General features: G+C 39.6%; 1 protein-coding gene across 5 annotated transcripts in view; it reads left to right on the top strand.

Moving 5' to 3' along the window:
* The window catches only part of ADGRG6 (adhesion G protein-coupled receptor G6), a 114708-nt gene that overhangs the window by 37412 nt on the left and 60699 nt on the right, over positions 1-16597 (top strand). For all 5 annotated transcript variants that reach the window (XM_075413917.1, XM_075413921.1, XM_075413919.1 and 2 more), the window contains exons 3-4: positions 7270-7611; positions 13192-13812. In XM_075413917.1, the coding sequence (XP_075270032.1) occupies positions 7270-7611; positions 13192-13812 (963 nt within the window). The remainder of the gene's footprint in view (positions 1-7269; positions 7612-13191; positions 13813-16597) is intronic.

Raw genomic sequence — 16597 nt, 5'->3', positions numbered from 1 at the left:
CCCCCCAGAGGTGAGCTGAAATGTATTTATCCACACACAAGTTGTCCAGTGTCACAGCCTGCTACTGATGCCTTTGCAGAGCTGGAAGTTGGTATAACATCCTGCTAACAAAGGGTGATGGGATGGATTTGCACCCTACCCAGAGGAATAGTGCTTCAAGTGGGGAGGACAAGGAATAAGAGACTTTGACATAGTGAGTTTTTAGAAAGTTCATGACTGACTTAGAATTAAACCTGGACTTTCCTGGTCTTTAGGTAGAAAGTAATTTGAGAAGGAAATTCATATATTGGAAGGAACTATTTCTGTGACAGTTTGATATAAAAGATCAACCTCTCACTTTCCCCAATTTTGACCAACTTAGGAATCTAGAATGTGCCTGGTAGGTTGGCAAGGAAAGGAAGGAAGAGTATAGATTGCTGTGTGGACATTAGGCTGTAAAATGGTTCATGTTAATTATTTAATCGCATCGTTACCAGCTTTTCATATTCAGCCTGTGTGTATGAGAGTGGATCTCTCTGCCTAAATGGGTGCTTGCATATGTTGGTCTAGTTATTACTCCTTTCCTTAAAAGGAAAAAAAAATGATCAGAACTAGAGAGGATAGCACAGCCTTCCTCACGGCGCGGGTCCGTGCAGTGCCTCCCCTGTTGTTTTCATACGACAGCAGTATGGAGTCGTGCCCTCCCATTCTGCCTTGAGGGGGCTGTAAGGCTGAAGATGGGACTGTAAAGCTTCAAATACAGGGCTCAAAGGCATCATCGTGTAGGAAAGGACTTTAAACAGCTGCTCAATTTTAAGTCCATGCTTAAATCTAAATCACATCTGTGAGATTTCAGGATTTGCTCAAGATTTTTGTGAATTTAGGGCTGTGCACACTGTAGAAATGCTGAAGTAGAAATGGTTCCATGTTATTACAAATCAGGGGACATTTACATTTATATACAATCACAATCATATTTCCAACAAGTAGACCTCAGCCCTGTAACATCGTGTGTGCAGAGACAAATTTTTGTACACATCAGGATGAGAGCCTTACTTCCCTTGTGCTTGTTGCAGAGATAATTTTTTGTTGTTGACTTTGTCGTTTATTTCTTCCTTTTTATTTTTTTTTAAATGCAGATGTTTAAATAGAATGAAGATTGTCTGTGTAATTTGAAGATTACAATGCATGCTAACATTAAATCACGTGTTGTGTATAGTAATTTTTATCAGGGCCGGCATACTGTAGCAAAATAAGGATCCTTTTGGGAGATCAAACAGTTTCTACAATTTGGAAAGTAAATAAGGAAGCAAAAATAAACCTGCCACACTTCCTCATTTGCACTTTCTGAGACAGAACTCTATCAAATTGTGGGTTGCACAGAGAGCATATGGCATGGTTTGGTGTGCAGAGGCTCCGGAAGAGTGCTGTGCTTAATGTCTTGCATAAAAATCTCTGTAGATCTTACAACTTAGACGTGAGTAAGCAGAGCATTGCTTTATGTCTAGAGTGAATGGCGTGACACTTCTTTACAATCGATATATTCACATTTTGTGTATAGGTATTTCTGTAGATGTACAGATCCCCTTTATGTCCAAAATTATTTTTTTAAAGAGAAGATAAGCTACTGTTGAAGCCTTTGACATGTGATAGCTGTTCTGGGTGTCGTGTTTGTGTTCCATTGGAATAACATGGGTTTGTTTGTTCTGTAGCCATTCCAGCCCACCCACATCTTGGTGGTTTGGCCCTTCCTCGTGCTAGTCTGCAGGTGTGCCCATTGCTGACCTCATTCACCCATCTATTTGGAGTCGTAAATACATTTAGCCTAATGTTTGGCCATATCTCTGTTATGGCATACTTGAAATAGAGAAAAAAAAATCAACAATTAATTGCTTACTATAAAGCAAGACTTTTTCTTGCCTAATGTTCATTAAAATAGGTATTTTTTCATGCTGTCACAATGAACAATTGTAAGGTTTCACTTCTATTTTGGGCTTTGCCACACTCTTGAAAGTGCCTAAGTCATGTCACCTCCCCATGCTTCTCTCTTACTTAGTTCAAAATGACTGTCCTTGTAAGTGCTACCTTTTCAAACGTATGTAAAGTGCTAAAAGGTCCTCAGATGTCTGCGTGAAAGCAAATTATAATTAATTCTTGACTGCTTTTTTATGTCTAAAGTGCTAGGTACTGTAGCTAAGGTTTTCTGTGGTTTAGAATTGGCCTAATTCTGTCAGGCAGGGGAGATTTTATTGTTCACTTGAATAAGACTAGAGCTAACATAAACTGTTTTGCTTTCTGAAAATTCCATGCCAGAGCTACATAGATTCATTTCAGGATATTTTCATGTGAAAATTGTGACCTCGACAGGGAGAAGTAGAGTTAATTTTCATGCTAAAATGGAATCCAGAGGTTTTCTGTCTTACTTTTATGAGGGAGCCTTTTAATGGATTTGAAAAAAAATACCAGTGGTGTAATTCAACCCACGCTGCCTATCATTGGTGTCCTGTGCTGCTGCCTACGCGTATGTAGTCATTTACACTTCTGTCAGGTGGAAAATGCTGTGCAGAAGGCCAGCTGCATGCTACAGCTGGAAAAAGAAAAACCCAATGCAAGGTGTAACTTGGTGTGAAAACAAACTGGATAATGCACAAATTTCAAGCACAGACATTTTTCCCCAGAGACTCTGCTTTCGTTTATTCCTGACCTTCACAAACTTTAAGTCCTCAGGGCTGAAAAAGGCAGTGTCCCAAGCTGGATTGCTTTTGCTCTTTTAAAAAAATTCTCGGCCAAACAAAATTTTTTGTGCAGCTTTTCTCCAAGGTTGAGTAAGTGCAGAAATGAAAGCAGGTGGAGACGTAGAAGTCAAAACTCATGTCTGAGAAAGAAATGCAGAGTATAATAGGGCAAAAGATGAGGTTTTGGGGGAAAATGATGACAATGGAGAGAGGTAGAGAAGAGTGAGGAGCTAGAGGGATATATGAATATTAGCACAGATTTTGGAGGCAAGTGCTGGAATGTGTTAGTCATGTAAGAAGAAATCAAAAAGAGAGAAGTAAAAATGTACAGGATGATGTTATGTACAGAATGTTTCCATCCTGAATCTGCAGTTCAGCGTTGTAGCTCTGGGTCTGACTGGCTTCAGCTGCCCATACATGGCTTGTGAAAGTCACTTTCAAATTGTGTATCTCAGTGCCTACAGACATCTTCATGGTGGAATTCTGTGCTGTGGCTCTAAGGAGACAAAATCAGCACAAGCTGAACGATTAATTTTGTTCCATAGGATATGAGGTTTGCGTGTGCGCATGTCTGTATGGTGCAATATTTAATGAGTCACGTGCTGTTTCCCTTAGTTGCTTAGTTTTAGGACCATCTTCAGATGATTCAGAATGGTGTAGGAAAGCTAGTATAGGGTACTTTCCTCTTCATAGCAATTAATAGGTAGCTGTGTGAAAAGGCAGGAAACTCATAGAAGAGAGGCGATGGTCTCATGGTTAGAAAAATTGGCAGTTGTGAGAACAGGATTCTATCCCTGCCTTTACCGATAGGTTCCTATTAAAGATGGCCAATTTGCTTTGACCACAATTCTCCATTGGCCACCAAGTACTCAGTTTTGGATTTTCTACAGTTGGTCAGATTGGCAGACTGCTCTCCCAGCTGCAGTTTAAAGTCATTGATAGCGTGCTTTAGACATGTAAAACCCTGTACAAATACTAAGTAGTTAAGGAAAATCAGTACTCTCATTTCTTAGATTAGGAACCCAAAAACCACGGAAACTTTTGCCATTTTTGCCCATTATCTCTATGCCTATATTTATCCTGATAAAATGGGCACGATAGGAGGGAAAAAGACGTTTCCCCTACAGTCAGTTCCCCTTCTGAAGTCAATTAATAATTGTGAATCGCTTAGGTAACTTTGGTGAAAGCCCTAACACACTCCAGAGGAATTTATTAATTTTCCTTTTAGTATAGTGTTGAAGTGTCATACTAAATACTTAGTTATTCTTTTATTATAGTAAGTATGAGTCCTGCAGGAAAAAAAAAGTGATTACGAAATGAAAATCATGCTCCAGAGTATTCTCCTGATGGACACAAATAAAATGCCCAGTGAAACTTTCAGTTCTGGAAATATCAAAATTAAGTGCTTGATTTCACTGTATGGGGAGGGTGTTCATTTTGGTTTGGGGAAGAGAAGAAGGGGAGAAAAGATGAAGGCTTTTATTGGATAAAATATATTTAGAGAGTGAATTTCCTGTGGTCTAGGGTGATAAAAAATACTTGACAGGCAGATTCTGTGTATGTGGGGTTCCTGACCATGAATATCATGCCTAAATTTGTTCCCATTAAAATCAATAAAATATCTCAGATTGCTTGTAGAAACGTTGTGGTGTGTATTGCAACAAGTATTCAGTATCCACAGTTCAGAACTGCTCTGGGCCAATGGGATTGCAAAATATCTGTCAGCTTTGGCTGACAGCCTAAGGTTGCCACAGCAGTTTTTCTCTTTAATGAGTAAAATAGGTGGTGTTTATAGAAAAACAACTGTCTCATGGGAAGCTGTGCAAAAAGTTCCATTCAAAACCATTCTGTTTATATATAGTTTTGTTGTTTGTTTTCTTTTCTTTTTACTTACTACTGTGGACATTTGCATGAAAACAGGATATTTCTCCTTCAAATTGCAGTCATGGACAGAATAGCTACTATGCCAAAATAGAGCCAACCCACTTCAAAAAAGTAAACTATTTTGCTCACCAAATCTGTTTCTTCTGTGTATGTAAAGTTTTGAGCACTTATTTTCCTACCTAAATTTAGGGGCTGTTTTTTTGCTAGTTAGTTAGTTCGATAAAACCAACAAAACCATATGGATATAATAAAATAAGAATATGTTAGTGAAAAGATTAAATGAGTAAAAAAACCCTATGCATAAATAACATTTATGTTTTAGTATTTACAGTGACAGACAGCAGGGATAGAAGTATTTTAAGTGCACTGACCCGTGGTTTTTTTTTTTTTTTTTTACACAGCTTAGAAACGATGACAAATACTCAAGAGAGAGATAACTAGAAGAGCTGAGTCCTGTTTTGGCTGATGATGATCAATAGAATTAATAAAGGCAGGCTTCTCTTAAGAATGTCTGTGTTCTTTCTAATGGACAAATTTGACTTTTCCAGTCTCAGGTTGAATGTAATCTACCAATTCGAGAGATACACTTTTACTGACAAGTGGCATATTTTTTCTAGTTCAGCAATGTTTTATAGCGCCCTTAAGATTTACTTCAGGGGTCCGAGGCTGAATGAGTGTACAGTAACACCCATGTTTCTGTATGTATTTACATCACTTAATAGCTTAGTCGCTGGCTTCAGGTCCATCTGGGTGCACAGGGAAAGCTCTCAGCTGCCCGGATAGCTCTGTGTCATTTCTTTCTCTGGCAGGCGTGGGTAGGAGAGTGGGTGCGGCATGCTGCCAAATCCTGAGCCCCTCTAGCCCTCATCCTAAGGAAAGCAGGACCAGGAGTCACTGAGCCTTCCAGCTGGAGGTAGCTCCAGCCGGAGCCGTTTTTCTTATGGCTGCGCTGCCCTGCAGAGGCTCGTTCGCCCTGGACTAGGAGACTGCAGTGGCTTAGAGCCTGCTTTTCTTGTTCCTCCTCCTCTCAGTCTAGGGTGAGACTCTGAAAACTGATACCTATCTGTGCAAAGCCCACTGGATGAAGCTGTCACCTCTTTGTATAACTGCAGGATTTATAGTCACCCTACTAATAATTAATATTCCCTCTCTGGTTAATAAATGGAACAGCAGGGTTTCAGGGCAGGTGAGCATGGTCCTCTGACTGAAGTTTTGCAGAGAAGTTGAGAGTGGACAGGTTCCTTTTGTACTACACAGATCAAGTTCTCCAATATCGTGAGCACCACTTCTTCCCAAAGCTACCTACGAATTGTTCAATCTTTTTTTCTCATTTGAACAAATAAACATCCTGCTGATCTCTTCTAATGTAAACAGCCTGTATTTGGCTCTGAGATCCCAATTAATTAATAGTCTCTTTACCTCTCTGGGGCCATAGGAATTTGTGATTTGCGAATAAAAATTATAAAAACTCTGCAAAATACACCTCGCAGTTCTCCCCGCAGATATAAACTGCTTCTTTTTTTGCCATGCCGCTTCACAGAGTCAGGGTCCATTTGCTTAGGCCAAACACCATTTGAATATGACTGAACAGTATCAGGACCCAAGCAGTGGAAACAGCTCTTTGGAGAAGTTTCTTGCATTTATTCCTGTTTTATAGCTGCTCCATGTGTAGTTGACAACTTGACAACTTTTTTAGTTACTTTTAGCTCAGGCAACTAATAATGCGTGTTCGCGTTGTCCTGTTTTTTTCATATCTGTAGCACTTGATGCAGGATTGTGGCCTAATGAAATGTTTGCAAAGTAATTCAGCGTATATGTGCCAGTTAGTTTCTTCGGTTATCTGCAGGCAATATTCAGTTCCCACCTAGTTTTTTCAGTGCTGCTTTGGCAAACTGTTACAGATTTTAGCAGCAGGCAGTTCATGGTAATTATATCATATAATACACTAAGTAAATATATGATAAATGAGGAAACATAAACCAAACAAGAAACCGAGCCCTGGGGACTATCTGGGCCTGCAATTCTCGTCGATAAGCACAGCAGGTGAACAAAGGAGTATGAGGAATAGGATAAGAATTTCTTAGAGCCTGACTGTCACGAATATGTCAATGGAGCTGAGTCAGCATGGGAAGAGTGCAGTAATTTGCTGTTGATTCAAAAGCCAGTAGCTCACTGCTACCCTTCTGGGTGATGTGGAGAGCGTTTGCCGGAAATGCTGATGACTAACCTCCAAGAGCTCTGCAGAGCTGCTGCTTCTGCCGCTCTTCAACCCGTCTATTCTGCTGGAATAGCCATGGGTCAGCATCAGACCAGCAGCCAAAAATGTAAATGATACCAGTCATTTTTAGAAGTTGCAGTTTAAGAATTCGTTTGCCTTTCTGAATTCAAAAACGTTGCTTTCACTTTGCATTTGTCAGGTCAATATACACAGCAAATACATATTGTGTGCACAAACTAATATTTAGAAACAAAAATTTTTTTGTAGGATTTCTTACATAAAATATTCTTCTGCTTTACTATTCCTCCAGCATTTTGCCCACTAGAAATCAGGTGTTTTTCTGCTTTTCTTCCTCCCATCTCTGTTTGTGTTTTTCTGTAGGTATTATGTTGATGATTCCTTTCCTGTTATCTCTCTTCCTGACCTCCAGCCTTTCTCTGTTTTTGTTGCCAGCTCATGGATGCTACGACTGTAGGATTGTGCTGACTGACCCCTCTGGAGTTTTCACTTCTCCATGCTTCCCCAGTGATTATCCCAACAGCCAATCATGCAAGTGGATCATCCGAGCACCTCATGGATTCATCATACAGCTAACATTTATCGATTTTGACATTGAAGAAGCTCCAGGCTGCATTTATGATTCACTGACATTAGACAATGGAGAAAGCCCAATGAACCTGTGTGGCATCACTGCCAAAGGATTATCCTATAACTCTACCGGAAATGAAATGATCGTGTTATTTAAAAGCGACTTTAGTATCCAAAAGAAAGGTTTTAATGCCAGCTATGTACGAAGTAAGTAAACCCAAAGCATTTAATCCCTCTTATAGATGTAGGTAAGATATGTCCCGTAAGGATTAGAATGACATTTACTGAAGGAATCAATTCCTTCATGAGAGGGGAAGGGGAAACAGGAGATGGGGATGCTACAGGGTAAAACTATCAAGTTGTTTGTCGTATGTTTTTTTTAACTGATTTATTTTTCTGTGGATGAAAATAAATTATTTTATTGTGGGAAAGAACGTGAAGCATGTTAGAAAAACTTTTCACATGGAAAGATTTTAAGCCTAGCAGTGCCTCTTCCTGAAGGCTTGTGCTGGTGGGTTTGGAACCAAAACACCTGTCCTTCAAGTCAGGGTACCTTCAGAGGGGCATAGAAACCTCTAGGAGAGCATAAGAGGTAACTTAGTCGAGCTAGAAACGAGGCCAGCCCAGACCTCTGGCCCAGAGAACCACCTGACAGCGGGGAGGAGTTTGTGCAGAAGGCAGAACTTTTGCAGGGGTTCTTCCAGCCCCTAGAATGAGCTGCCATGGATGAACTGGCATGGCAAAATGGCTACCTTTTTGTTCCAGTTCCTTGGCCTTCCTTGCTTTTCCTTAAATACGTAGCAATGCTTAGATTTTGAAAAGCCTAACAACTGCAAAAAAAGAACACTCATGCTTTTTCCTTTAGGAGAAAATAAGAGTACGAATAGCATGTGATTGATATTTCATTTGTTGTTTAAAGCATTAACTAGAAGTTCCTCTCACACGACAGTAAAGTGCATTAGGTTGATCACTTGCAGGCCCTGTATGCTACTCACCATTCGTTCCATTTCAGGGTTATAGTTTACAGTTGCATGCTCTCAGTAGGCTTGCTTTTTGTTGAAGTCACACACCTTAGACTGAATACTAGTACTAAGCATTTATATTAGTGTAGTGCACATATGTTTTGTTGGTTGGGTGGCTGTTGTAGAAATACAGAGCAGGGAGGTTTGCAGTTATGTCTTCAGCCACAAGCACGTCTTGCTAATGATTTTTTTTCACTTTATTATACATATAATATATTTTAAAATAATTAAAATAAGAACCCCCAGGAATCATAACACAAAAGTAGTCCTGATTATGCCAGCAAAATTTGTATGCAGTTCTGAAAAGAAAATGTTATGTCAGGAGGAGCTGAAAATACTTTTTCTGCTGAGGTCCTTTCATTCTGACATAAAGAATGTAGTAATAATTCTAGGAGCACCTCTTCTCTTCTGAAAGTGGAAGCAAATTTTCTGAAAGGTTTCTCTATTTGAAAATAGCAGCTCTTGCTGTATTGTAAGAAGTTATAAAATCAAGTGGATCATAAAAAATTGTATGCAATCAGATCATGCATAATGATTTACTTCTTTATTCCTCTTTCGTATTTTAATGTTTAAGTATGACTGTAAGGGATAAGACGACTTACAATTGGAATTGAAAGATGCAATGTTGCCCTCAGATGTGTTCAACGAGGAAGAGAGGAAAGGTCCATAGACATAGTCAAAGAACCATTTGTCTATATATACCTATAGGTAATGTAGTTTTATGGAAGCAAAAGGATTACCTCCATGCCAAATTGAGTAGTACCTTATGTTCATGGATAGCACTATTACAGTTAAATAGTCTTGGAAGATATCCTTTCATTTTGAATAATAAAACTGCTCTCCAGTGTGAGTAAAAGTGTCAGTGACCTTCACCATCTAGACTAAGGCTACTGAATTTTGTTTCTTTACTCCAAATCTGTAACTCTCACCTGACATCTTGATTTTGACTGCGAATCCCAGGAGAGCTGGCTGCATGCATCTAGGGCAGATTATAACTGTATTCTGCTTATTGCCCACAGTTGTGCAATTACATTGGGTTCAGAAGATAGTTACAGACAAAAATCATGGAAACATTTAACCCGAGGGATGATGTACTGCTTTCCTTTCAAGTCATAAAAGCATGCAGACAACAGGACATCAATGCACGCACACATTGACATGACGATGTATCTGCAGGGCAGATGCCAGTGCTATGCTCTCCTGTCCTTGCAAAGAGTTCCCAAAGCCATTGGAGAGATTGCAAACCCCCTAGCTTCAGTTCCCCAATGGGGTTTCAAAGCTCCTTTGTCAAGCTGACACCATTGTTACTGCTACAAATATGATAGCTGGGCAAAATCATTAATTTCTCCCAAAGCAAGCGGAACAGTGTTATAGTCATATTTTCTTTCATTTTTCAGATATGCTCGATGCAAATACTAAAATTAAGTAGTTTGTTCAATTTTAGGTTTGACAAAGTAATGCAAAGTTGGGAAGTAAAGGGCTGTTCAAAGACACACAGCAATTTGCTATCTAGAAATAGCATTTTAAAAGACATTAATGGTGTGTCCTAATATACAATATGTACACAAGACAAAATATATGTGGGGAAAGACAAATATAAGAGATTGAGTTGTGGGAGGGAACTAGCCGAGAATAGAACAGCTTTTGTGTGACTGCTCGGTCTTACGTAAGAGCGGTTTCAAACGGAGTTTCACAAGGCACGTCCTGTTATTCATAACAAGTTGGCCACCCTCACAAATGCTGGCTTTCCAGGTTGTCACCTCCTGCAACACATCAGCAGCAGATGTATGGGCAATATCCTCAGCTGCATTGATTGAGTTAATGCAGCTTTGCTACTCTTGGGGGAATTATGTCAGTTTACACCAGCTGAAGAGCTGGCATGTTACATGATTTTCTGGTAGTAGTTAACTGCATAAGTAATAGCTCCACTGGTGAGTAGAAGTCGCTCAGTCACCAAATGGGGAGGAAGGAGAGCCAACAGACCTCGGTTAGTACAGAAGTGCTTGAGACAATGTCATGTAAAATTAGCACACAGTTGAGTAGTACTGTAGTAGCCCAGTTTAAAAGCACAATTTTGTGTGGTAGTAACAAAAACCTCTCAAACAGGTATTTGGTATGTAGGCACTTGCAGACCTCATTCATTGAAGCTGGTGCATTTCTTCAGCATCAGTGAAAGGGCAGATGAAAGCAGTAAAGGTAGGAATGGCAAAAGCCACCACTCAAGCACCGAACCATGCTGAAAAGCTCATCAATAGGCAGGAAAGACGTTTTCCCTGCAAGGGATTGTAAAATACAGTCTAGGGACTCCCAGCTTGTTTATGTGTAAAGGGGTGTATGAGATGTGAGCCAGTGAGCTGCAGTAAGCTAGGGGCTTTAAAAAGCAGCAGAGGCAGGGCTGGCGTCTCCACAGCACTCCTGTAAAACCAGATGTGGATCTCAGAGCAGTGAGCTGCCTGTTGCTGGTCACTCCAGTTGCGTCTGGGCTGCCAAGACTTTTGTACATTCTTCATGAGTAAATAGCAACGTGTCCAAAAAAAACCCCTGTTCGTTGTAATCCAGTTATCTTCCTAACAGAAACAATTTAACATCGTTCTGAAAATAGTCTAAACACTTGGGTAAATATTCCAAGAATATGTGTATATTCTTCCCCAGAGAGTAACCAGTTTCTCCAGTACTACCATCTGAAATTCATCAGTATCATGACTGGCTGTGCAACAATAAAGAGATCTGCACTAAATGTTGGTGGCAGGATTCTGTTTTCTCCATACAGACAAAATACTTGTCAATTTTGTCCTTTCAACTGTACTGGGAAGGTGCCAATGGTTAAATCTTTCAGATGAGTACAGCAATGTTAGTAGACTTGTTCAGTACCAAGGCAACATCCTCCCTGTTTATTTCTCTTCATTTACTGTTTAAATGTGACCAGGTGGTCCATAACTCTCCTGACCACCCTAACACAGGCTGGACAGTGCTCAAATTAATTAGTTTTCTTCTTTTTCAAGTCCTGAATATACTTCTTCTGGAACACTTTCCATGTTACATACAGAAGCTTACAGTATAATTAACCCATGAAAAAAAAGCCCCTGTTTTCAATGGAAAGTTGAACGCATTTTCTATCTATAAAATTGTTACAACATACTTTTGCCCTTGAGAAGAAAAAAAATCTATGAAGTAAATCCAGTAACTATAAAGGCCCAGTATTTTTTTCTCTTCCTTCCCATTCTCTAGTTGCTGGGTTGGTGGATAATGTGCAATACTTTATGTTGTTTTAGTATATAATATATTAGTCAGATTATGTCCCTGTGTATATCCAAATATGGTAGTTTGGAGCTCAGAGTCTTTCCAAGCAGCTGGCAAAGGGAAAGTGTAATCCCACAGTCTATGCAGAATCCTCATACCGCACAGATCTGTCTCTTTTCCTAAGTGTGGCGGGACAGTCACCCTTCCCTCTCATGCCTCTCCCTCTCAGACTGAAAGGTTTTTATTTCATTCTGAGACGGGAATAGGTGTAGTAATTAACGTATGTGTTGTGGCATCTCTTAAAAATCCCAGAGGAGACTAGGGATTAATTTCTGTAGCAGTTATTCTTCAGGTCTAGTAAAAACCGATTTCAGTTCCAGCATGTACACTGTGAAAGTGTGTAAAAGAGGTAAAAGACTTTGGCTGGAGATGTAGTCTGCCACAGAACTGTGGAGGCAGAATTAAAACCAAGGGCTGCTACAGTCTGGTGTTATTGACCTTGATGCCTTTGCATGACTGATAACCTGAAGTTTCTTTCTGTGAAGAAATTTACTAGAAGAATTTTGCTGCCGTAAATACGCCAATAAAACTGAGCATATTGACACTTTGTTTGGAAAAATAATGCTCTCCAAAGTAAAGCAAACAGAATTGTCATTAATACACTCACGGAGAAAAAGCACATGTCGTGTGATACTGTTTTTCACATTTGTTGACTGCCATTTTGCCAGTGCAAATGAGAATACTCGATTAGAGACAGTCATTCTGCCTATGCCTAAATACCCTTACTGCAGTACATACTTGCAACAGGACTAGTCATATCTAGATGCTTGTGCAAAATCCAAAACTGCTGACCCAAATATTAGCAAATAGTGAACAGCTTGAATATAAATATTCATAAACACGTGATTGCAGTATTCAGCCAGAAGGCTGCTGGGGACAAAATGAAAAGATGCCTAATGCTTTGCAGAAACCCGTTAGCTGAATTCAGGAAGAAAAGGCTTCAGTTTGCCAATGAATATAGTGGGGGCTTTCTTTTATTGCAGTGTTTAAAAGAAGCAAGGCCTGAACTTCATTGGTGTAATGCAGTCATGCATACAAGTAATTAAAATAATACATCTTAAAAACAAGTCATACTGTTCTTTTCAAATAGCTGGTTTATTCCATTGCCTAATGCATCCTTACTAGATGAACGAGTAGTAATTTCTATGAAGTGAGCTGAGGCAGAGCTGGAAGTTCTTAGGTAGCATGTCCTAATATTCCTCTTAATGCAACTCGAGGGGTTGTTAACTGTGTGTAGCACAGCATTCTGCGTGCCATTGAAAAGGAACTCTACATATTTTCAGCTGAGTGCTCTCCCAAGCTAAATTCCCCTTCATGTGTGCTATTGGTATATTACAGCAATAAATACCACCTGATGAATGTTTGATTTAATTAATGTTACTTTAACCTCTGCTGCCAGTCTGCATTTATTTCTATATGATGAATTTGTTTTCTTGTTAATTTATTTATCTGCTCTTGGTTCTAGTCGCTGTGTCTCTGAGGAATCAGAAAGTCATCATTCCCCAGGTTCCTGACATCGACATTGTGTCCGTGGCAGAGACTGTCTCAGTGCCAGAGCTCAGCCAGTTTACACTGTGCTTTGAAGCGACCAAGGGCAGCAGCGATGACAATGATGACTGGAAGGTTTTCTCCTACACTGATACATTGTCGACAGAATTCTTCAGCTTCGGGAAGACCACAAAAGGCCATTTTCTGTCCATTTCAGGCACGCAGTGTATCCTTGAGAATGCATTGCCCCGAAATTCAGAGTTTTTTACGGGAACCTTTCAACAGCTCTGTGTCATAGGGGACAGCTTCTCGGGCAGTATAGGTATATATGCCAAAAGCACCTATCATACAGTGTACTGTCCAGGTATCTTTGGCAAAGTTATCCCTGGAAATGGGAGGCTGGTGCTGGGCTCTAACAGCAACGAAGTGAGCTCTCTAAATGGAGACATTTACAACTTCCGCCTCTGGAATTTCACCATGAATGCGCAAACACTGGCCAACCTCAGCTGCGATGTGAAAGGAAACATTGTAGACTGGGAAAATGAATTCTGGAGTATTCCAACTTCAGCACTGAAAGCAGAAAACAATTTGAGTTGTGGTGAGTACGCCTTGCCAAATCTTTTTTGCTTATTTTCCCCCCACACTTCTGCATTGTGCTGAACATACCATATACCAGCATGGAAAAAAAGAGTGTTCCTGTGAAAGAAAAACTGCTAGGTCTCACCTTAGAGTTTAGCTCAACTCTTAACCATAGACGAGGCTTTGAAAGGGCATAAAGTGGATTCTCTAAAGGAAAATAACAAGTCCCCTAGGTGTATTGAGTTGCTGCTTGAAATGATCTGCAGATCAAAGGTTTTCCTAAACAATTTGTTTATTGGCCTTCTGCTCAGACTAAATGGGGATCACAGACAAGTACCTGCTAGCCTCAAGTAAGATTACAGTGGTCTCTGGAAAAAAGAATGTGTGTTAACTAACCACTTAGTAAATGTTTTTGTACCTTGCCCTTTGGCCCTTTGGTTAGCCAGAAGGAGCACTTGCTGGCCTTCTGCAGTGTGCAGAGCCAGCAAAAGCAGTGAGGAAACAATGCATATGAGACAGAAAAGTATGAGAAAAGATTAAATTAGAGGAGGCAGACAGGAAGGAAGAGTTTTAGATTCAAATTGTTGGATTTTATCTTCCTGATGACATATTATCGGTCCTTCTTTTAACTGGTAATTATTGAAGGTCTTTCCTCCGGTAGATTACTCCAGAAGATAAATTTCAATACGTTGTCCAACCTATTCTCATTTCATGGCTTAGGCACTTGATTCTCATAAATGTCCAGGGGTAATTTTTGTATATGTATATGTTATTACAGCTGGTTGACAATTTTCTACTGGAACATTTTCTCCGGATTAAAAAAAAAAAAAATCAAAACTGAAAAATTTTTGTCACTTTGGACCAGTATTGTTAATTTTCTTTTTAAAAAAAAGAATGTTTTGGTTAGTGACAACTTTAGAAGTATTTTAATAACTATAGAACACGTATGGGAAAATCTTCAGTCATGGCCAGTAGTAACCTATATGCACACAATGATGCTTGTGAAAATCAACTCCTATCAAACTCTATGTCCACAGAGTTTGAGACGTCCTATTGTAGCAAATACACATTTGTTAAAAAACCCAAAAAAGTCAAAGTAATCAGTTACAAATATTGATTCTTTCTGAACCACATGCGGTCTCTTCATGTCTGAGGTTGTCCTTTCCAGTTTTGCCTTCTTGCTCCTCTGAATCCTTACTACTTATTAAACATAATTTTAACAGTGTCAATATAAGCGTCTCCTGATAGAGCATCTGTCAGCACTCTGAGAATCCTTAGCTTAAAACAGAAGCTGGCATTATTAAGGTGTGCAAGTTTCTGTATCTAATAGTTCCTGAGAGATTAAGGTGGCTAAAAAACCCATCTTGCTTGCATTGGTTTACTCAAACCAACATGTGAGGTACTCATTCCCAGCTAGAGTCTTTGGGACAGCTTTCAGCATGCCTCTGCTAAGAAAATCTAAGCGACACCTCTGTAAAAACACGAGCGACTAGGTGCCTTCACTTTTCTACCAGAACAAACAAAAGGTTGTTCTAAACACCGACAGTGACTGATGAAGGCATTCTGGATTAAAAAAGTTGTTGCTTTTCCATCGATATGAACTGATCTGACAAAAATAACTTCCCAGGAATTGTTACTGCGCTTACACCATTATACCGTGAAGACTACCAGAACATTTTTACTAAAGAACCTACCAAGATCTCTGTAAATGTTGGGGTCTTGTTTAATTTTGACTGGAGTATGGGTCTTGTCCTTCTTTCTGTTAAAGACTGTACAGTCCTGTGACACAAATGTAATGTGATAGCTGTGACCATAGAACCAATACACTTATTTTCATTCCACAGCTTTATTCCTTGGGATGTCACCGTTCAGCGGTTTCCTTACAGTAGAACATTATTTTAGAAAAAGTATTAGGATCCGTATGTTAGGCCCAAGTGTCTGTATAAGGCACTTCAAATATATCTATAGATAAACATTATTTCCTCTACATAAGCCTATGAGAAAACTCACTCACTTAGTCATCTTCTTTTGAAGATGTTAAATCACCCCCTATGATAAAGGTTTTCCTGAACCAGAGTATTTCCTAAAAGAAAATACTGAGTGCAGTGCCATTTCAAAAATGGTTACTAATCCCAGAAATTGAATTGTTAGAATTTTCTTCCCTTCATCTTCTTGAATAAAAGCTTTCATTGTAAAACCAGACTTCAGCAGGAGAGTTGATGAGTCAGGCTATCAACCATGAATAAACCACTGGCAGTGGGGAGATGACTCTAAATGATTAGGCTTCATTTAGCAGCAATGGAAGGATTTATGCAGAAAAGAGGTTTTCGCACAGCTCCAATAATGCTTCCCCAGGAAGAGTCATGTAACTTAAAAAAAATAAACCAAGGTTTTAGCAGTGATCTCAACATATCTGTGCCTGAACAGTACTTACATTTTTCGAGGGGTATTATGTTCATGGTTTTTCAGACACAGCTTTTACAAGTAGATTAACGGAGCATAAAAACCCTGACAAGTTGTTCCAGATAATCTTTTCGTAGTTTTACCTTCTCCTAGTTTATTCCTTAAACTAACGTTTTCACAGCTGTGTGGTTGTGGTGGGGTGTTTCTGGAAGACTTGATGGAATTCTGTTTTTATTGCGGTACCTTCGCACGGCTTGCATTTAAAGGTATATGTACACAGCATGGGTATCCGGACTCGTTTTGAAACAAACAGCCTAGGTAAAGACAGCAAAGCGTGGCCAGCAGGTCGAGAGAGGTGATTTTGCCCCTGTACTCTGCTCTGGTGAGACCTCACCTGGAGT

This window comes from Opisthocomus hoazin, chromosome 2 (assembly GCF_030867145.1).
Source record: "Opisthocomus hoazin isolate bOpiHoa1 chromosome 2, bOpiHoa1.hap1, whole genome shotgun sequence".
NCBI lineage: Eukaryota > Metazoa > Chordata > Aves > Opisthocomiformes > Opisthocomidae > Opisthocomus > Opisthocomus hoazin.
Note: the sequence above shows the minus strand (reverse complement) of the source record. Positions and strands in the feature narration are given on the sequence as shown.